The sequence below is a fragment of the Corythoichthys intestinalis genome, chromosome 8 (genome assembly GCF_030265065.1).
Source record: "Corythoichthys intestinalis isolate RoL2023-P3 chromosome 8, ASM3026506v1, whole genome shotgun sequence".
Taxonomy (NCBI): Eukaryota; Metazoa; Chordata; class Actinopteri; order Syngnathiformes; family Syngnathidae; genus Corythoichthys; species Corythoichthys intestinalis.
The window spans coordinates 19,289,802-19,312,526 of record NC_080402.1 but is presented as its reverse complement, the minus strand read 5'-3'; the positions used below and the strand labels follow the sequence as shown (position 1 = coordinate 19,312,526).

At 38.8% G+C, this 22,725-nt stretch overlaps 1 protein-coding gene across 4 annotated transcripts in view; it reads left to right on the top strand.

Moving 5' to 3' along the window:
• The window catches only part of dlc1 (DLC1 Rho GTPase activating protein), a 216,692-nt gene extending 209,719 nt beyond the window's left edge, over window positions 1-6,973 (top strand). For 2 of the 4 annotated variants that reach the window (XM_057843914.1, XM_057843913.1), the window contains exon 18: window positions 1,698-6,973. In XM_057843914.1, the coding sequence (XP_057699897.1) occupies window positions 1,698-1,797 (100 nt within the window). In that variant the 3' untranslated portion in view covers window positions 1,798-6,973. The remainder of the gene's footprint in view (window positions 1-1,697) is intronic. The other 2 variants (XM_057843915.1, XM_057843916.1) reach the window with 1 other exon arrangement.
• Window positions 6,974-22,725: the final 15,752 nt, after the last annotated feature.

The following is a 22,725-nucleotide window of genomic DNA, read 5'->3' as shown; positions in this document are numbered from 1 at the left end:
AAGGTCTGGGGACTGAGATGGCCATGGGAGGAGCTTGATTTTGTGTCTGGTGAACCATTTCTGTGTAGATTTGGCCATATGTTTAGGATCATTGTCTTGCTGAAAGACCCAGTGACGACCCATCTTCAGCTTTCGGGCAGAGGGCAACAGATTTTGATTTAAAATGTCCTGGTATTTCAAAGCATTCATGATGCCATGCATCCTAACAAGGTTCCCAGGGCCTCTGGACGCGAAAAAGCCCCACAGCATCACTGACTCACCCCCATACTTCACAGTGGGTATGAGGTGCTTTTCAGCATGCGCATCTTTCGTGGCATGCCAGACCCACTTAGAGTGTTTGTTGCCAAAAAGCTCAATCACACAAAAATACACACGGTCCCAGGCTTCAACTGGGACCGTGTGCTTTGGTCGGATGAGGAAAAAACTTCTATGCATATATAACGGTTTTAAGCACTTCAAATGTATTAACTATGGTAAATTCTAAACATGTTACTGTCCCACTGAATTATTTCTAAACAAAAATAAAGTAGAAAAATGCTTGTCTTTATTAAATGCTTTATTGAGTGAGTCCACTCAAATCTGCTCAAGTTGCTCACTTACACACAAAGAGTTGCCACAGCAACTGTTTAACAAGTTAAACGATGATTGAAGCTTTAAAGCTTCAGCTTCCAAGCATTTGTGGCAAGATCAAACATTAAATGTCTGTCAATCATCGTTGACTTTAATAAGCAACTCCAGCGCACTGCATGATCAACAAAGAGCAGCAGGAGGGAGAGTAAGACTACGTGATCGGCTCGGGAGGGCTCATTTTTCTGTTTTGGGGGGGGAATTGGAAAAAAATCCGCGATGGACTGCGGGCACAAACTTTGAAGCGCGAAGTAGCGAAGGATCACTGTATATCGCATTGTTTTGTTTTTGTTGTTGTTGGTGTTTTTTTTTCAGACATTTGCAAAAACATGCGATCAGGACATTCCTAGTTTTTACATTGACCATACAGTAACTAAAATAGGGAAACATAAAGTTATTTAATTTTTAAGTCATTGACAGACTTTGGCGGTGATAGACGTCCAATACATTTTGGGTATAAGGCCTGGGAGCCATCGAAAAATTATTCCATGCCAGCCATAGCAGTCCTAATGGATTTGACGTCTGCCTGGTTATTCATTAAATGATAAAAAAATTAAACCAACCAATCATCAATTTAAAAAAATGAAATTAACAGTTTAAAAAAAAAATGCTTACAGTTTCTCAATGTTTTTAACAGTGAATGCAATCTGCAATTTTGATATTTTAGCAAGAAACTTGAAGTAGTTTTAGGGACATGATTTGCTTTCGTGGGCCACACAGAATGGTGCGGCAGGCCTGATCTGGTCCCCGAGCTGCTAGTGTGACATCCCTGATTAGGAGACACCACATGTAACATAAAAATAAATTGGCAAAAATGCCTCCTTTTTGATCTCGTAAGAGATTGTTTGAGATAGTTCTGTTGATATTCAGTGGGTTCGAAATCAAATTTCATCCACACGCATTCTACCATCCAGACCTGTTAATTTATACAGAGCCGCAAAAGAGGTGGTTGTGCAACTTTGGAGCATTCTTTGCTTTTATTTTCCACGTCGCTAGCATACTTACTGACGCACACGTCGTTACCCTTGCAACGAAGTGACACGACCACATTCTGTTGTTTACTTACACAGGGGTCGCTTCCCGGAGTGGTACAACAAACTGCACGGACACTTGTGTGCTGCCGAAGCAGTGCGGATCCGCGACTCTTTCACGCTGCCTACGGACAAATGAGACGGACTTCATTCCTCATTCCAAACACAGGACAAAGCTCGGCTCCTGGATTTGAAGGACTTTTTTTTTTCGCCTCAACCATATTATTGTTACCTTTTAAAATGCCATCTGAGTATTTATGTAGGCCAAAGAACATTGATGAGATGGGATGTGAGGCTTTACCCAAAGACTGCTATTGCTTCTGAGAAGCAAAGGTGACTGCATGTGTAATGAGACCAACCAATAGATAAGGTCAACGTATTCCAGTGTACATATATACACTACTCTTTTCACACTTAATATTAATGCTTTCTGTCCGTCCTTTTTTTTTTTTTTTTGTCTCTGTTACAACGCGCAGGGGGAAGTGCATACAATATTTATGATGTCGTGCGGATTGATGAGCGCTCGGTTGAAGGAAGATGTGAATGTGCTGGGATGGAGAGGAGAGGATACACTTTTAATTATTTAAAAACTGTTAAATTTACGGTACAGCTGTGGTTGCCAGAATTTTACTGTTTTCTTGTTGTTTTCTTCCAGAAAATAATGGTCCGAAAAATACGGTCCAGTGGTACCTCTACTTGCGAAATTAATTGGTTCTGGAAGTAGTCTCTTAACCTGAAGATTCTATAAGTCAGTGCTTATCTATTTTCTGTTACACCCAACCCCAGAAAGACGTAAACGTTTCTTGCCCCCCCCAACTCTCTGCCGTCGCTGTAAATAGTATCATTTGTCTATAAAAAATATTATAAGTACAAGCGGTGTTACCAGGATGTCAGGTGTGGGTGGGCAGTAGTCTCAACTAGGTCGAAATCCAGCGTAGGGCTACTGTCCCTTAAAACATGTTTTGTTTTCTCCTTAAGATAACTTGTTGTGATTTGGTCAAAACAAAAGTTGATTTGATTTTATTTGACTTGGAACACATCCATAATTGAACAGTATGGACATGCAGGGGACAATGTTTTTTTAGGTAACCTATTGTGGTTCCTTGGTTTTATTATTATCGGTATTGTTTGTTTCGCAGCCCCTTTGAGCTCAATCTGACCCCCTTAGAATGCTTCAAAATGCACCAAAATTGGCAGGCAGGTGCAAGACAGGTGCAATCTTTGATACCGTGTAAAGACAAATTCCAGATACACTATGTAGCGCCCCCTAGCAGTCATTCTTTGTCCCGCCGACGCTTTGAGCCCTACTTTGACCCCCTCAGAATGCTTCAAAACTCACCAAACTTAACAGCCAAGTGAACACTGGTGAAAACTTTGATAAAATGTAAAAAAAATATATATATATCAAAATATGCGTTAATATGTGTAGCGCCCCCTATGAACAAAACCAACATTACATTCCATTTTTTTTTCTTTTTTTTTTTTTTTTTTTAGGGCTGTCAAAATTATCGCTTTAACGGGCGTTAATTCATTTTTTTAATTAATCACGTTAAAATATTTGACGCAATTAACACAGATGCCCCGCTCAGACAGATTTAAATAACAGCACAGTGAAACGCTCACTTGTTGTGTTATATGGAGTTTTGCCGCCCTCTGCTGGCACTTGGTTGCAACTGATTTTATAGGCTTCAGCACCCATGAGCATTGTGTAAGTAATTATTGACGTCAACAATGGCGGGCTACTAGTTTATTTTTTGATTGAAATTTTTACAAATTTTATTAAAACGAAAACATTAAGAGGGGTTTTGATATAAAATTTCTACAATTTGTACTAACATTTTTCTTTTAAGAACTACAAGTCCCTCTATCCATGGATCGCTTTAACAGAACGTTAATAATGTTAATGCCATCTTGTTGATTTATTGCTATAATAAACAAATACAGTCCTTATGTACCGTATGTTGAATGTATATATCCATCTTGTGTCTTATCTTTCCATTCCAACAATAATTTACAGAAAAATATGGCATATTTTATAGATGGTTTGAATTGCGATTAATTGCGATTAATTGCAATTAATTAATTTTTAAGCTGTAATTAACTCGATTAAAAATTTAAATCGTTTGACAGCCCTACTTTTTTTTTTAAAGGTGAAAGAGGAGGTAACAAGGCAAAGGTTAAAACTTAGAACACATCAGTACTGTATGAATGGGATACCATACGCGGTGCCCAGACTGCCGTTAGCACTACATCCAGTTTTCGTAGGGTGGGCAGAGCGTGTCCGTGGGTGGGCACTGCCCCCGGTAATGCCCCTGATAAGTACACTTCATAACATTGTGTCCTTTTCAATATTAGAGAAAAAAATAATATCGATCAACTTCCTTTATTTAAAAACAAATTTAAGACTTAAAGCACATCAATTTGCCTGATTTAAAAAAAAAAGATCACATCCAAACTAAAAATACACTATGCCACCTTATATGATGCTAATAGTGCTTGCTGGTTTACTAATGGAACACTGCAAGACATATGTCTTTAAACTAATGTCTTTAAGTGACATCTTAATTGATTTGGCTTCCTGCGGTCCGCTGCAAACATTTTTAGACACATTTAACAGACTGGTATTTCCTCATCTCCCACTGTGGTAAAAGTCAAAGCCAAACGCTACATACGCTTTGTCATATTTCCTCTTCTTAGCTCTTCATATCTCCAGTGCTCTTTGCTGTGTGCTCTTGTTTGGTTTAAAAATACTGTGCACACTCTGAAAATGAGAGCACCACTGCCACCCACTGAATGGATGTGCAATTACATTTATTCTAGTACGGCATCACTGTGCACCCTCGTGGGGCGGCACTATTTGAGAAGTAGAGACGCGTTTTCCATGTAAATGCCCTAATCCGTTCCAATCCCACCCCCCACACCCTAAATTCAGACATTAGTAAATCTTTTGTAATGCATAAAAATGCATCAAAACGTAATTAATAAATGTTACAGTTAGATTATTGCACAATAAACATAAAATCTGAGCTGTCATCATGAATAAACTCATACAATAGGTTAATACAATCAGAATAAATTCAGAATAAATTCATACAATCATGTAAAGCTGTCGGACTACGAGGGGTGAATGAAGAGGACGCTGGGATACACTCATACGCATACAGTAGAGGTCCCTCTTAGCTAATTGGATGCTAGGCAACAGCCAATGGAAAAGCAGTAAACTCTGTTCAGTAAACTGATACACTGTATTTTTGCCTTTTGTATCCTGAAATTTCTTTCTTAACAAGAGGCAATATTTTCCCATTGAGGTGTGTCTTAACCTGACAATTCTGTATGTAGAGACGTTCTTAAGTAGAGGTACCACTGTATTAATAGTTTTTTTTTTTTTTTTTTTTTTTTTTTTTTTTACATTGTGATCCATACATAATGGGTTACTACAGTCCTTTTCTAGTTATTCCTCAATAGGTAATCGAACTAACACCATCATCTCGGCACTTGAGTGTGCTGACAAGTGAGCTACTGAAGACACGTTGGGGCAACTGCTGTGCATGTGGAAGGTTAGAAGGACTTTATGCTGGCTGCCAAAGCCAGACTTGGAAACTGTCTCAGCAGTCAGCACATTTGACTGCCAGGTTGATGGTGCAGTAATGGGTTTTTTTTTTTTGGTTTTTGTCAATTTGACAGTAATATTTTTTGCGTTTTTGCGTTTTTTTTGGGGGGGGGTTTCCACGTTCCATATCTGGCAACCACAGCTGCCAATATTATACCGTAAATTTAGCTGTTTTTTTTGGTTTGTTTGTTTTTTTTTACAGTGTATCAAGCGGTGGCTGGCTCACCAAAAGCAGCCGAAAGCATCGTGAAACCTACCTTAATATTCTATTAAAATGAATGATTCATGTTGAAGACCAACAGACACAAACGGACCAAATCTCAGAAGATGTATCTTTCCAGTCTTTTCCATAGCACAAACTTAACTCTACTTCCACACACGTTGCAAGTTCCGAGAATCTTTACTGTCACAGTGCATGAAAACACAACACGTTAAACAAATAGAAAAAAATGGCAAGAGAAAATGTCCTTTTATAAAGGTGGGAATTTTACAGGTTTTACTGTAAAAATGAGGGCAGATTGCATGTTAGTGTGCTTTTACCAAAAAAGGAAGGAAGACAAGCTTCTCTCTGTATTAGTTGTTCACTTGTTTTAACACCGCTCTATAGCATACTTCACTTCAACCATTGTCCATATCTTTCACGTAACCGTGTCGCTCTACCAAATAATAACACGTGAAAATGACCGTTAATTTAAAACAAATATATTTATACCTCAGATATATGTTTGTTTTGTATCGTTTTGTTGTATTGTATTGTATTGTATTGTAAATGTAAAGCTCTGTTCCGGAAACGAAAAAAAAAAATGCTTTATCTTTTTTAATAATATTATTTCTGTACAGGTTAATCAAAGTGCACTATTAAATGTATTAAAATAAACAGTTTGCTCGTATTTCTGACAGGTGTACTGGGTAACCACTCTCCTAATAATTCTTCTTAATCTCTTCAATAATTTTTTTGCTTGTTCCGATCAAGCAGCGGATTATTGTTATTGCATTTATGTCCAGCTATGCCAGTTAAGTCCCACTCGGGCCATCGTGGAGCTGAGGGGAAGCGGGTACAGGCCTCTGCCTTTCGACCCGCTGTTCTCAGTCGTTCCTTACATAACATGTATGGCACTTTCATATTGCGCAAGACAAAAGGGTCCTTTGTACCACAGTTGCTTAAAAGCCTGTAGATGACCCGACCAGAATTGGAGGACATTTTGGCTTTATAATTGTCGAAAAATAAGTCTTCACTTGTCTGGTTTTCTGCTACATAGTCATCAAAATTCGGTAATAAAATATCAAAAGCTTGTTTATCCAATCGTACAGCAAAATGATACATTTTTATTACATGATTTATTTGATATTTAAAATATTGTGTTGTCAGTAACGCGTTACTATACTGTAATCTGATTACTTTTTTCAGTAACGAGTAATCTAATGCGTTCATTTTTCCAAGCCAGTAATCCGATTAAAGTTAGTTTCCCTAGTGCCTGTGTGTTACTATTTTGTTTTTGCCTCATAATGTATGTAGAATGAAGAATACTGTAGTCATGTACGAAGAGCATTTCTCATCGGGGGGTCACGTGTATTACGATGCTGTTTGAGGCTGTCTGCCACGACGGTCAACAACATAGCATTCTGATGAGGGAGCGAGGCTAACAGTGAAAGGCAGGATACATACCGCAAATGGAGGCCTTTGCTCACTGGAAATACAGCCATTACTTCACATTTCTGTCCAGTAAAGATGACAAAAATATCTCCTTGCGTTGCAAACTTTACGCTGGCTGAAAAAGACTCGGCCGCTAAAAACTCTACATCCAATTCAACAAAGAAGCATTTGGAATTACAGCACAACGCAACAAAACTCGAAAAAGCCTACAGGTAACAAGACAGCCAGCACCTCTACAGTTTGTAACCAGCCTTTATGCACATTTTATTGTCAGTGTTTGTAACCATAGGCGGAGTTTTTGTGGGGCGGGGGGGCAAAGCATGTTGATGACTGAAACAAAAGTCAAAAGTTTGGACACACCTAAACATTTTTACGTTTTATATATTTTCCCTACTATTGTAAATCATCTCTGAATACATCAAAACTATGAACGAACATGTGGACTGCAAAAAAAAGTGAAATAACTGAAAACAGGTTGTATATTCTACATTCTTCAAAGTGTCTACCTTTGAGGTGTCGCCAAACTTTTGGCCAATACTGTATATATACATATATATAAAACTGTTCAAGCTCAGTTGTTGTTAGTTGCGTTTGAAAGCTTAGGTTTAAAGAAATTCTAAACACCCATCTTGCCTCCACAGGTGTAGTTTTGGCTTAGCAAAGCAAAAGCTAGTGTCTTAGGTGCTAGTCACATGATCTGCTCGAAAAATGATTTTGACCCATTATGAAATACGTTGTAGGATTCTTGTTCATTTCATTAATTTTGGTTGTTTGTTTTATTGCTCTACAACTTTTATAGACAATATTTTAACAGCTACAGTAGGTCTTTATTTTAAAGGGGAAGTTCAGAATTTTTTACATTAGGCTTTATCTTGGAGTTAGCGGGGGTTTATTTAGTCGTTGGAGTTGATTTGAACAAATTCCGTGCAGTTTGTCAGTTATTTGGTAGTTTCAGGGCTCCGGGGTGGCTAAGCTAGCGCGAGTCAATGGTGGTTGAAATCAACCCCATCGACTAATTAAACCCCCGCTATCTATAAGATTAAGCCTTATGTGAAAAATTCAATTACATGCGATGACATTTTTTGTTGTCATTTTTATGTTGAGGCAGCAAAAGGACAAAAATTGGTAAAAAGTAACTGATAAGTGACTTTTAAAGTAACTTAGTTACTTTGATAATAAAGTAATCGGTGAAGTAACGAGATTACTTTTTTGAGGTGTAATCAGTAATCAGTAATTAAATTACTTTTTTAAGTCATCTGTGACAACACTGGTCACGGGGTTGCAAATCATTTTGGGGAACAACCTCCTTCCTTCAGTCAGAGCACTGAAGATGGGTCGTGCCTGGGTCTTCCAACATGACAATGACCTGAAGCACACAGCCAGAAAAACCAAGGAGTGGCACTGTAAGAAGCATAACAAGGTTCTAGCATGGCCTAGCAGACTTAAACCCAATAGAAAACCTTTGGAGGGAGCTCAAACCCAGTGTTTCTCAGCGACAGCCCTGAAACCTGACTGATGGGTGGGCCAAGATTCAATTCAATTTTATTTGTATAGCCCTAAATCACAACAAGGTTGAGGCAATATGATACACAATCAGAAACAGCAAATGAAGCAACAAAGATGAATAAATAAAGTTCAAGTCCTGGGCATACCCCATCGACCCTCCATGTCGGCAAGGAAAAACTACAAAAACTCCAGAGTCTGAGGGGAGGGGGGAAAGGGGACACCGGGTGGCTAGTGATGAAGAGACTAGACAACTAGATATTAACATTGGAAAATAGAAATAAAATAAGACAAGTGGTAGGTAGAGTGAGAAAAAGGAGATAGAACTCAGTGGCTCTACTTCCCCCAGCATTATAGCTTCTAGTGCAGCTTAGACTAAACTGTGAGTCTACTCCGACTTCAACTAGCCTGACCATAAGCGTCATCGAATAGGAACGTTTTTAATCTAATCTTAAATGTGCAGACTGTTTCGGTTTCTTTAATATTAGCTGGAAGCTGATTCCATAAAACGGGCTTGGTGGCTAAAGGCTCTAGCTCCGACAGTACTTTTAGAAACCCTGGGAACTACCAGTAACTTCTCCTCCTGCAGTGTGTGCAAACCTAGTGAAAAACTACAGGAAACATTTGACCTCTTTAATTGCAAACAGGGGCTTCAGTACCAAACCATTAACATTCGTTTTCTCAGGTGTTCATATACTTATTTGCAGCTTAATCACACAACTAATTCGTTTAAAAAACATTCATTGTGATTTCTGGATTTTTCTTTTTAGATTATCTCTCTCAGAGTGGACTTCCACCTATGATGAAAATTTCAGAACCCTCCATGATTTCTAAGCGGGAGAACTTACAAAATAGCAGGGTGTTCAAATACTTATTTTCTCCACTGTATTTGAAACTGAATTTTGTTGTTGTGGAGGTGAGGGTGCATTTTATAGGAAACTCCAGAGTTGTTTTGATTTTGGGTGAATATACCGTATTGGCCCGAATATAAGACGGCCCTGATTATAAGATGACCCCCTCTTTTTCAAGACTCAGGTTTGAAAAAAGACTTTTTGAACTCCAAATTCATTTTTATACAGAAAATAATTACAGTACATCCGAAATAAATGATTATAACAATATATTTGAGAGAAAAAGCATGTTCTTTTGCCTCATTCAAATCTTAATATCTGAACATTTAAATATGTAAACTAAAGTGCAATCACATTCGTAAATGAATGGCTTCTGGTTTTTGAAAAGTAAATAAACCAATCTATTGTGATAAAACAACAAAATTGCAATGACTGCATTAACCATCAAAGTGAAGTCTAACTAACTGTAGTCTTGGAATGAATCTGAATAAGGAAAAACATTGCAATAAATTAATGCAAACTGGTTAAACTTGAGAGTAGCTGAGATCTCTCATGACAGAACATCGCTTCAATGATATCTGGCGCCATCTAGCGTCGTGAATGGGTATAATGTCTAGACCGCGAATTTAAGACGACTCCCTCTTTTTCAGTCTTATTTCAATGCAAAAAACACCGTCTTATATTCAGGCGAATATGGCATTAAAGCATTCATTTATCTTAGTTTTGTTTTTTTGTTTTTAGATTTTCTATTAGACAAAGTAAACTGACTCAGAAAATGCCTGTTTTAAAATTTTGTATGTGGATTGTTGAAAATCTGATGGGTGAGCTGTAAAATGTCCTCCTATTGTAGGCAACAGTGGGTCCTTAAAAAATCTCGAATTACTGTGTACAAGGGATGGGAATCGAGAATCAGTTCCTATAGAGAACAGGTTCCATGTGTTTCAGTTCCATGGAATCGTTTGGCGGTTTATCTGACGTGTCTTATCGATTCCAACCAGCACGTATTACGTCACGTAATTTACGCATTTTACAAACAGTCCAACCAGCAAGTAAGACTACATGATTCATCAAAGAATGACTCCTCACCAAATTTAATCTGAAGAGTCGTCACCGAGTAATTTTGCATTGATTTTCACAGGCCAGGTCATTATTCATGAGACTACTTAAAGAAATGGTGATTTTTCCAAAAAAGTTGCACATTTGTGTTAAGGGGGAATGTGTTCGTTTAGCATTTTAAGATGATGTTGTACATCCATAAGAGTGTAAAGTGCTTAGATTTCGCCACTTTTATGGCCAAGATGACCGCACATGCAAGCAGCGTGCTTCCGAGTTTTGCGCGCGCACTCGCGCCCCTCCAACTTTGTGTTCATTATACTGTGCGAGTCATGAATGTGTGAACAAGATAAACAATGCAAATTGACTGCTTTACAGTAAATTTTCATTGTTTATTGCATCAGCACTAACATGATGTAATTTTCTTTCCTTTCAGAACCACACATATACCCACACATTCCAGTTTTCTTCCACACACATACAAATACATCAACATCTTTCCACGCATGCGCTCATCTGCTCATTGAGTGATTCTCATATCAAGTGCCATTGCCTGTATATAGTCATGCCTGTAGCCAAGTTGGATTAAAAGTGCCAAAGACCAACTCCACTCCCTGCTCCTTGTGTTCCAACCAGTGTTGTTAATCTTACTTTAAAAAAGGAATAAATTACAGTTACAAATTACTTCTCCAAAAAAGTAATTGCGTTAGTAGCTCAGTTACCTGAATGTAAGTGCAACTAGTTACTTGGCAAAGTAACTGGTGATAATTTTCATGTTTTTTTTTTTTTTTTTGAGGAAAAAAAAAAAAAAAACATGTCACACAATGTGAAGTTTAAAGGGTTTTTGGGACAAATGCGGATATTGCGATAACTAGATAGTAACCCTTGCTATGTGCGGAAGTCATTTAATGTTGTGAATCAACCGTTAAAGTTATTAAATTTGCTCCCGTTATTGCATTAGTTCCCTTCTGTCTATTTTTAACATGTGTAAGTTTTAAAACTGTTTCATCATTTAAAGATAGATTTAAGTTAAGCTTTGCCGATTTAGGAGCATTTAACTTGAAAAGTTACTTAGGTTCGCTAGGAAGGTTCTTTTCAACAGAGCCTTCCTGAGAGGTCTACTGCTTTAAGATGGCGGCTGTTTACTAACGCATCTAGTTCTTTATTACACATGTTGCTAATGCCACCGTGTCTGTCATTTGCATCTAGTTCTGTAAATGTGATATCTACCGAAGCATGTGGGCGTAGTTTGTAGGCTATCGGCTACTGTCAGGTATTATTGGAGCCACCTAGCATAGTAGCATCGCGTTTGCAACTGCGTCACACTCCCTTGCCTCCTCCCCACTCCTGCTCTGCTCTCTCGTCTCCGTGAGTCCGTCTTTTTCAGACTTTTCTCGCGTCAGTCAACCAACATCGTAACGCACGCCTTTCCCGCCTCAGTAACAGTAACGGCGTTGCCAAGATGGGAAAAGTAATTCATTAGATCACTCACTACTGAAGAAAATAGCGCCATTAGTAACGCCATTATTAACAACACTGGTTCTAACCGACAGCCGAGGCAAATGAACCATAAAACATATTGAACCCAGAACCTCATACAGTCCATTAGTCCAAATTAGAATCGATAAAGAATCGTTAAGCAATATCGCTAATGGAATCGGAATCGTAAAAATCTTATCAATTCCCATCCCTATTGTGTACTCATCTTTTACAATTCAACAGGAGAAAATTGGGTATCTTGCCAAGAAGGTGTGCCAAGGTGTCAGAGCGTTTGTCTGCTGTTGTCTTTTTAACAGTGTAATTGTCAAGTATAACCTTGGCCCACGTGTTTTCTCTTGTTCCAAGTGTGACAGCTGTAGCAAGTGGAAACTTGACTGTGAGAACTATGCGTTTGGAGTACGTGCCGGTTATCTCGCACCTTCGCTCACACTTGACTTGGCCACGAGGAACTCCAGAAGGCCTGCATTTTTTAAAATTTCCTTGACCGATTTGCTGCAATTGACAGAGATAGACATTCATTCCATTTGAGCTGGGACGGCTGGCAGTGATCATTCTGTTCACGCGCCCTCAAAATGCGGATATATCAAGAGATGTGCACGTTTTGCTGGGAACCCAAACACGACAGGGAGATTATGCAGTACCAGATAAGGCTGACCCAGAGTCAGCTTGCATTCCTACACGCCTGTCTGAGATTCAGCTACTACAGGGTTCCCACATTGATAAATGAGCATAAACATGTAGGTGCACGCTTGCATGTGATTGTAGGCTAAGTTTGCTAGCTACACATCATTTAACAAGCTGCATAAAACTTTGCTTGGAATAAGCAACATGACAAATACAAATTGAACAAGTTGGATTTCAACAAATTTGCTTTCTAGGCGTGGAATCACGACTTATTCAGTTGTAGGGTCAGAAACAGGTAGCGTTTAATGACCTCGATCTTATTTTAGGTGAACGTGCACTGAAAAGCGGCCTACAGTAGGGTACCCAAACGTCCTCTTTTGCCCAGACATGTCCACTTTTCACATCCTGTCAGGGGCGTCCGGCGGGGTTTAATGAATTCAAGAAAATGTCCGGTTGTTGTTATTTTTCACAGGACTAATTAGCATGTGTTGAAATTTACTGACGCTTTGCCGAGAATACTACGGGACTGTGCTGCCTGCAGTGTTGTTAATAACGGTGTTAGAATATAACGGCGTTACTAATGGCATTATTTTTTTCAGTCGTGAGTAGTCTAATTAATTACTTTTCTCATCTTGGCAACACCGTTACCGTTACTGAGGATGGAAAGGCGTGCGTTACTATGCGTTACTATATTGGTTGAATGACGCGAGAAAAGTCTGAGGGAGACGGACTCAACGAGACGACAGAGCAGAGCAGGCATGGGGCGGAGGCAAAAAAGTTGTGACGCCGAGCAAACGCGATGCTAGGTGGCTCCAATAATCGGCATAGGCCGATAGCCTACAAACTCCGTCCACTTGATATAGTAGATATGGTAGACATGGTAGATATCACATATATATAGAACTAGATGCGAAATGACAGACACGGCGACGTTAGCAACATGTACAGTATAGGAACTGGATGCGTTAGTAAACAGCCGCCATCTTAAAGCAGTAAACTGGCTCTGTTGTAGAGAACCTTTCTAGCGAACCTAAGTAATTTTTTATCTAAAATACTCCTAAATTGGCAAAATCTTGACTTGAATCTATCTTTAAATGATGAAACAGTTTTAAAACGTCCACATGTCAAAAGTAAACAGAAGGGAATTAATGCAATAATGGGAGCAATTCTAACAACTTTTAACGGTTGATTCAGGGTAAATGGTAAATTAGGGTAAAGAATTGGGCTAGGGCCAATTGTCCCAAAAGCCTTTTAAACTTCACATAATGCGACCTATGTTTTTTTGTTTTTTGGTTTTTTGAGGGGAAAAAAACAAAACATGAAAATTATCACCAGTTACTTTGCCTAGTAACTAACTACTCTTTCATTCAGGTCACTGAGTTACTGACGCAATTACTTTTTAGGAGAAGTCATTTGTAACTACAATTAATTACTTTTATAAAGTAAGATTAACAACACTGGCTGCCTGTGACATGTTCCCAGAGAGCATGCCCAGTTGTTAAGACTTTTATTACGATCAGTACATATATAATCAAATGCTCATGTACCCAAAAGAGTAATCAAGTCGAAAATACCTTTTGATATCATCAAGGACTGAGGGAATTTTGATGTTTTCTTCAGGCAGTCATCTTTGTAAACCTCACTGGAACAGCACCAAACCAAAGTTCCAGCATCATCACCTTGTCCAATTCAGATTCGTGACTCTTCACAGAGTTGGCACCAAATTGATGAAGAATACTCATCAAGTCCATGCCTCAGAGACTGTAAGCTGTCATACAAGCCAGAGGTGGTGCTACTAAATACTAGAGATGTGTTTTGATTGTTATTTCTGCACTTGCTCTATAAAAGTAACATTTACTGACCACCACAATGTTTTTAATTCATTTCTTTTAGTGTTTCTGAATGCTAAAGAGTTGCACTTTTGAACCAATATCGTTATTTTTTTTCAAGCTTTTCATCCGAGTTTGCTCTACATGATAAAATATCTGCGTGCTCGCCCGAATCTGGTTCCATACTTTTTGCTAGGGGTTGTATGTTTAAAATGCTTAACTTATTCGATTAAAATTATTTGCTTTACAAAGTAGCCAATGTGTTTTTTTACAGTCTATGGTTTTAGGCAGACAGGTTACACATGTAACACTGTAGCAGTGTTGTTTTTGGCAGCCCTTTTAATTTTCATCTTGATCTTAGTCCACTTCAAAATGTGTTAGTCTTCGTCCACGTTTAGTCAACGAAAACTCTGACAAATTTCGTCTTGCTTTCATGGACAATAACTCAAAATGTTTTCGTCTGTAAACCTTAAAGTGCCTGTGACACCATTAAAAAATTCTTAAATAGCATTATTATATGAATTAAAATCATATAATGAGATGATTCGTCTATATACAGTGCAGATGACGACAAAATGAGTCTTTCAATCTACCATTTAGCTACCCCAGTCATTATGGCGCTCTGGGGCCGCCATCTAGGTGATAACGTCGGCAGAGTAACGACTTCAGCTGATTTAGAATTCAGCCCAATGGAGGAGGAAGATTCAGAATGAAGAAAAGTGAAGGTAAAAACTCTAATACACTCTCTCTCACTCTGTCGTCAGCCACGCTGTGCGTTCAGGTACACCACGCAAAATACATCCGCCACATTGAACCCAATTCGTTACATTATTACAGGTATTATTATTATTGTTATTACTATTATTATATTATTATTACGATTTTTATTCATAATTTATTTGTTTTGCTCTTTGTAATTGCTATTTGCAATAGTAACAGCAGTATTTATTAAGGATTTAGTGTAGGTTTTTTGGCTGTGGAACGAATTAATGGAATTATAAGATATTCTTATGGGAAAATCCTGCTCGGTATACGACCATTTCGACTTAAAAACAAGGTTCTGGAACGAATTAACTGTGTATCTAGAGGTACCAATGTACTGTATCACATTTGAAGTGCTTAACCCCTTCAAAACTCAATTTTTTCTGATGGGCAAAAAAAAAAAGGCACTGATTTTTACTGTACTCAAACACCAGAACAAAATGCAGTTTTTGGGTGTGGGATATTTCCTGCTTTTATTGGTAATTTTCAATGTTAACGTGTTTTTGATGATAAATGAGCACTTTACGTTATCCTTTTTGAAGTTGCCTTTGGTCAGCCATTTTCAAAGAGCCAAAAATAACAAAGAGGGTTTGCCAAACCTCATGATTTGATTTCGATGAGTAAAGTTTCATCCAATCATCTCCCAGAAGTGGCAATAGCAACTAAATTTAGAGTATTTATTGGTTTAGAGACGCGACTGCGTCGTGTCCTTCATCAGCATGCTCATGACTGAGGGGGTTGAAAACCATTTATTAAAAAATATATATACATTAGTTTGTTTTTTTTGTTTTTTGTTTTTACTTTGGGAAAAAATAAAAAATATATATCTTATATGTACGGTGGGGCAAATAAGTATTTAGTCAACCACTAATTGTGCAAGTTCTCCCACTCGAAAATATTAGAGAGGCCTGTAATTGTCAACATGGGTAAATCTCAACCATGAGAGACAGAATGTGGAAAAAAAAACAGAAAATCACATTGTTTGATTTTTAAAGACTTTATCTGCAAATCATGGTGGAAAATAAGTATTTGGTCAATACCAAAAGTTCATCTCAATACTTTGTTATGTACCCTTTGTTGGCAATCACGGAGGCCAAACGTTTTCTGTAACTCTTCACAAGCTTTTTACACACTGTTGCTGGTATTTTGGCCCATTCCTCCATGCATATCTCCTCTATAGCAGTGATGTTTTGGGGCTGTCGTTGGGCAACACGGACTTTCAACTCCCTCCTCACCCCGTGGCGTCAAAATGATAACAAGAACGGTGAGCAAAAATCCCTGAACCACATGGGGGGACCTAGTGAATGACCTACAGAGAGCTGGGACCACAGTAACAAGGGCTACTATCAGTAACACAATGCGCCACCAGGGACTGAAATCCTGCACTGCCAGACATGTCCCCCTGCTGAAGAAAGTACACGTCCAGGCCCGTCTGCAGTTCGCTAGAGAGCATTTGGATGATCCAGAAGAGGACTGGGAGAATGTGTTATGGTCAGATGAAACCAAAATAGAACTTTTTGGTAGAAACACAGGTTCTCGTGTTTGGAGGAAAAAGAATACCGAATTGCACCATACCCACTGTGATACATGGGGGTGGAAACATCATGCTTTGGGGATGTTTTTCTGCAAAAGGACCAGGACGACTGATCTGTGTAAAGGAAAGAATGAATGGGGCCATGTATCGAGAGATTTTGAGTGAAAATCTCCTTCCATCAGCAAGGGCATTGAAGATGAGACGAGGCTGGGTCTTTCAGCATGACAATGATCCCAAATGCACAGCCAGGGCAACAAAGGAGTGGCTTCGTAAGAAGCATTTCAAGGTCCCGAAGTGGCCTAGCCAGTCTCCAGATCTCAACCCCATAGAAAATCTGTGGAGGGAGTTGAAAGTCCGTGTTGCCCAATGACAGCCCCAAAACATCGCTGCTCTAGAGGAGATATGCATGGAGGAATGGGCCAAAATACCAGCAACAGTGTGTGAAAAGCTTGTGAAGAGTTCCAGAAAAGGTTTGGCCTCCGTTATTGCCAACAAAGGGTACACAACAAAGTATTGACATGAACTTTTGGTATTGACCAAATACTCTTTTTCCACCATGATTTGCAAATAAATTCTTTAAAAATCAAACAATGTGATTTTCTGGGGGGTTTTCCACATTCTGTCTCTCATGGTTGAGGTTTACCCATGTTGACAATTACAGGCCTCTCTAATATTTTCAAGCGGGAGAACTTGCACAATTAGTGGTTGATTATATACTTATTTGCCCCACTGTATCTCTTTCCAGCGCTAAATCTGAATGAATACATTGAACACAAAAACATTTTTTCTTTAATTTTTTTAACATTTGGGGGGGGCACTATTCTGCAGTTTTTTAACTTATCGCTGCAGGTTCTGGTCCCCATTAACCGTGAAAAACGAGGGATCACTACTGTTGTTTACTATTTTGTTGTATGTGAACCACCGCAGTAGGAAACAGGTGATGCAAAGATGAAAAATGTGATAACCGTACAATCATAAGATGCATTTTATTGAATACGTCATTATCATTTTTTTCTTTTAAATATAAATACTCTTCAGACTGTAAAGTATTTTGGTTTGCAGTCAATGACCACTCTTAAATCTGCATATTTTCTACATGTGCTCATGCAAATGAACATACTGTACATTGCATTCCATCATGTTGTGTAAGGGGAGCAGTGTTTGCCCGCTGGCCTCTACCACCGTCAAAACTTGAGTAGCTGTGTCGGGGTGGAAGGAATTCAATATACGTGCCAACTATCTGACACATGCTGTGGGTCACATAGCTGCTTGGTGCTGGGATTTCGCATCTGTTGTGGCAACACTAGTCAAGTATGTCATCGTGAACATGCCACCGTGTATTTTAACCACATTTTCGTGACAAATTCAATAAACGGGTTCCAGAATGTAGGTTTTGTAAGAAAACAAAATCTGAACTTGCCATTATTTGCTGAAATACTTTCCTAAATCTGTTTTTTGATTGAATTTCCCATTGCTTCAAAGTGAAGTCCTTATCTGTTGTATCCAATCCGTTCCACTTGTTTGTAAAGTATGGACTCATTCATGCATTACATAATTGTATTCACATACCAGATGTAGCTACAGTATGTACTGTATTGGAATAACAGGGCTGATGTTGTAGTTAGTAAAAAAAGAAAATGTTTTTAAAAAAAAAAAAAACGTAGTTCAGTAGAAACGCGTTTCATTTACTCCGTTATATTTACTTGAGTAACTGAGAAAAATGTACTTCTTAGAGTAGATTTACTAAGCTTTACTTTTACTTCAGTAGATTTGTCAAGAAAAAAATACTACTCTTACTCCGCTATTTTGGGCTAAACTAGTCATTCCATTTTTCCTATTTATTCTACATTATTATTGTTGCCAACAATGGCGGTTTCACCAATGAGACGTCGCAACAATAACCACATGACTCACATCAATCAGAGGTAACAATGTTTTTTCTCTACTAGAGGGCACTCATGCTCTTTGGAAAGTTGATGTTTCATTGCGTTTTTCTGCTCTGAATTCGATGATATTTTTGTTCATCTTTTTAGCCTTATATGGTCATGTATTAGGTTATAGTACAGTATAATAATAACAGTTCATATAAATGAAGTTCTGCAGAGAAAAAAATGCACCATTATTTTTAAAAATTCAGACATTTGAGCAGTTACTCACTGTCATGTTTATGTGCCTTCTCAGTTCTTTTCTTTCCTTTCCAGCACATTATGCAGCTGGATGGGCGGGGCTGTGCTGCACACCTGTGGCACATTTGGAGCGCTCATTATTTAAGGACTCCTGTCACCGTCTGCGAGTGTCGGACTATTGCATTTGCTTGTTACCTGCTTTGCTTACCGCTGTGTGCTCATCGTCACCCTTGGTGCTTCCCGACATTCTTCGATCGTGTTCTGGTTTGATCTCATTTACTTTTGTGTTTTATTGGGATTTTGTAATTGAAATTTTGTACTGTTATATTCACGCCATTTTGGCGTGCTCTCTCAGTTGTATTTTCTTACTCGCGTTTTCTAGCGTGCTCTCTCAGTTGTATTTTCTGACCCGCGTTTTCTAGCGTGCTCTCTCAGTTGTATTTTCTTACCCGCGTTACTTAGCGTACTCTCTCAGTTGTATTTTCTTACTCGCGTTACTTTGGCGTGCTCCCTTTGTTCTCGTTTTTGTAATAAATACTTCTAATTTCAAAGTCTGTGTTTGGATCCATATTGTAACATAACACTCACAATGGTACTCAATACTTGAGTATTCTTTTCAACTAACACTTTTTTTACTTGTACTTGAGTACATTTTTGGATGATTACTTTTCATTTTACTTGAGTAATATTATTTAGAAGTTACGCTACTCTTACTTGAGTTACTTACTCTTACTCTTACTCTTACTCTTACTTGAGCGGAGTTTGACTTTTGGGGCGGGGAGCACAACATGTTAATGACCCCGAAACGCAATAAAATTAACTTACAAGAATATTTATAATAATAAGTTGAAAATGAGCGAGCGTTTTTTGTTTCCCATCATTCTTGAGGGGAATTCTAAATCAGGCTGCTTTGGACAGCTATACTTTTCGCCAAGATCGTCATCCATTGAATATGGTATGCCCACTGGAGCCAATGTAGTACCCCCGTCAAAAATTGTATCCCCTGGGCGGAGCCAATGCGCTGCTCTGATTTGCTTGATTTCCGTGTTTTGATGATGTAGTTATCTAAAAGGTTTTAAAACATGGCCCATCCATCAAAAAAAAAAAACACTTTTATTTTTTCTGTCGTATTACGTAACATTCGTACTGAACGTAAAAAAAGACAATGTTCTATTCTTTTACTCATAGGATGACCTATAACTGTTATTACTATAATTGAAGTCCTGTATGAGGTTTCTCCAGTTTAATAAACGTCAATGTCCAAAATATAGAACAGTGGTTCTTTTCTGGCTTCAATTACTTGTTTAAGTCATCATAACTGATAGCTAATGTGTGTGTGTGTGTGTGTGGGGGGGGGGGGGGTTTGGGGGGGTGCGCTCCGGCGTCCAGGGGATACAATTTTTACGGGGGTAACTACATTGCCAAGACACCGGTAGTGGCTCTGTTGTACAATTAGCCTCTATAGAGGGGCAAATAGAAAAAACTCCGCTCACCATTTTGGCAGTGCTCTATGGCGTTTCATGGTCCACATTTTCAATCCTTGGTTTTTGCTCAGAAGTTATTGTCGCTTTTGAAAGCTTAGGATTGAAAAAATTACGTCTATCCATCTTGCATTTTCGGTCCTAGTGTTGTTTTTTCCCAAGCAAAGCAAATGATCGTCCAAGGTGCTAGTCACATGGTGTGTTCGAAAAATCATTTTGACCCACATTAAAATATATTTTTTCGTTCATTTCATTCATTTTTTGTTGTTTTATTGCTTTACAACTTTTATAGACAACATTTTACCAGAAAACTCTTCATTTTAAAATCATATATAGGAAAGTCAATTACATGCAATGACACTTTTCAGCCACCAGGGGGGGCCCTGGCCCACCCGGCCCCCACTTAAACTCCGCGTATGGTTTTGGCACTCTGCCCACATCTGACAACAACAGCAATTAACTGTTTATCGGGCACTCATTTAACTCATTGGCTGCCAATGACGGCACTAGAAGTCCAATCCCTTATAGTTATATTTTTATTTATTTACTTACTTTTTTTTTTTATCAACTTCAAAGTGTTATTGGGGGCCATAGCCAGAGTATATTTCTGATAGAGCATGTGTGTAGAGCAGTGGTGGAACTAATGTAAACAGGGCCCGGTGCGATGAGTAAAAACAGGGCCCCTGAGATGAACGTCCGGTGGGTGGGGATCCTAGTGGATAATCATTTGCGGCCAGAAACCCCTCCGCTACACCCCTGGTGTACAGGTATAGCGTCAGGGTGGGACCCCTTTGGTTACCTCACCCAGGGCCGGCCCAGCCTATAGACCCTACCCACGTGACGTCACAACTCCGCTCTCCTGACTGGTGCCGCCCACTTGTCCGTCAACACATCGTGTTGACCTGTTACGGCTACGTACATTCCTCCTATTTACGGCGTGTTTTTCTGCTCGTTAACATTAATAATAAAAATGGTGAAGGCGTGTGTGGCGGTCGGTTGCAATAACAGAGAAGATAGACGGAGAGACTTGAAGTTCTACCGGATTCCGAGAGACACGGAGAGGAGAGAGCGAGATGAGCTGCTGCAATTCGACGAGAAAACTGGGCTCCAAACGATTACCACAGATTATGTAGTAGTCATTTTATATCTGGTAAGATGCATTTAATATATATTTAAAGGGTTTTGGGCTGACAACCACAATTAAGATCATTGCTAGGCTAATCGCCGACAACATACACGTATGTATGTAGTGAGAGTGCTATCGCTAATCCATATAAACATTAAAAGCCCTAGCTCCATTGACAAATGACATGAAATACATTAGATTTGACAGTGGATGTTAGCAAGAACAAAAGATTTTGAATTGAAAATTTCGTAACTCACCTTCTGAGCACAAGATTCCTGCCGAATTTTCGTGTACGAGGACCTGTTTCACCCAACCAGCAACGTAGCATTTATAAGCCTCCAAGCTCTTAAAGTTTTTCAAACTTTCGTGAGAATAGTCTGATTTTGTGTGGACAAGATAGTTGTAAATATCAGGGTCAGGCAGAGACGGCGAAGGCAGCCGGTCAAAAATCATCGATTTAGGCATCAAATATGGATCTGGCGACTGTATAGAACGAAGCTTTTCCACATAACGCCTTTTATGCAACACATCCAGTGAGTTTACGGCATCAGAAAGCACCGGGTCCTCCATGAAATGCATTTTAAATTCCTCGATCAATTGAAACCAATGCTAATACAGAGACAAAATGACGGACAAGTGGGAGGAACCATACAGCGAGCACGTGGTTTTGTGACGTCAGTGGGTAGGGTATATACGCAGACTATGCAGCTGCTTAGGGCCCCTGACCACTAGGGGGCCCCCAATCTGGCAATTGTTTAATTTATATTCTATTTTGTTTACTACAGTTTGCTTTATTTGACTTTTGTGAGTTTTGATACTTGATTACAAGCTTGAAAAAAATAAAAGTTCATCCATAACTTCTTTTTTTCCTCTTTTAGAAAAAGGTTTGGTGCTATCTACTCTAAGTACTGACAATCATTTGGGGTGAGAAGTTTGAAGTATGCAGTGCAACAAAATCTGATTAATATACAAAATATGGACGTATGGGTTGTATTGCATGTATGGGTTTCACAGTACACTGTGACGAAATGGTGGGCCAAAAATATGGGCACCTTTGCATTATTTTGCTTAGGGCCCCCAAATGGCCTGGGCCTGGCCCTGACCTCACGACACAATACGACTAGTAACACAAGGCTCACAATAATGATTATCTCTGATGCGGCGACACAACAATTATTGATTTGTGGGTCATAAAATCAATCAATACTATTCGATATTGATACTATTGAAAAATAAAGACGCTATATCAAATGGAAAAATAACCATTTATGTGTTCTCAGACATTATATCAAACACTATTGTCTTCCTCATGGACTATGAGAATATTTCAGTGCAATATTTATTTAAAGAAATAGAGGAACACTGTGTTTTTGAAACATTCTTGAAAACAAATTGGTGTATTTCTTATATCATT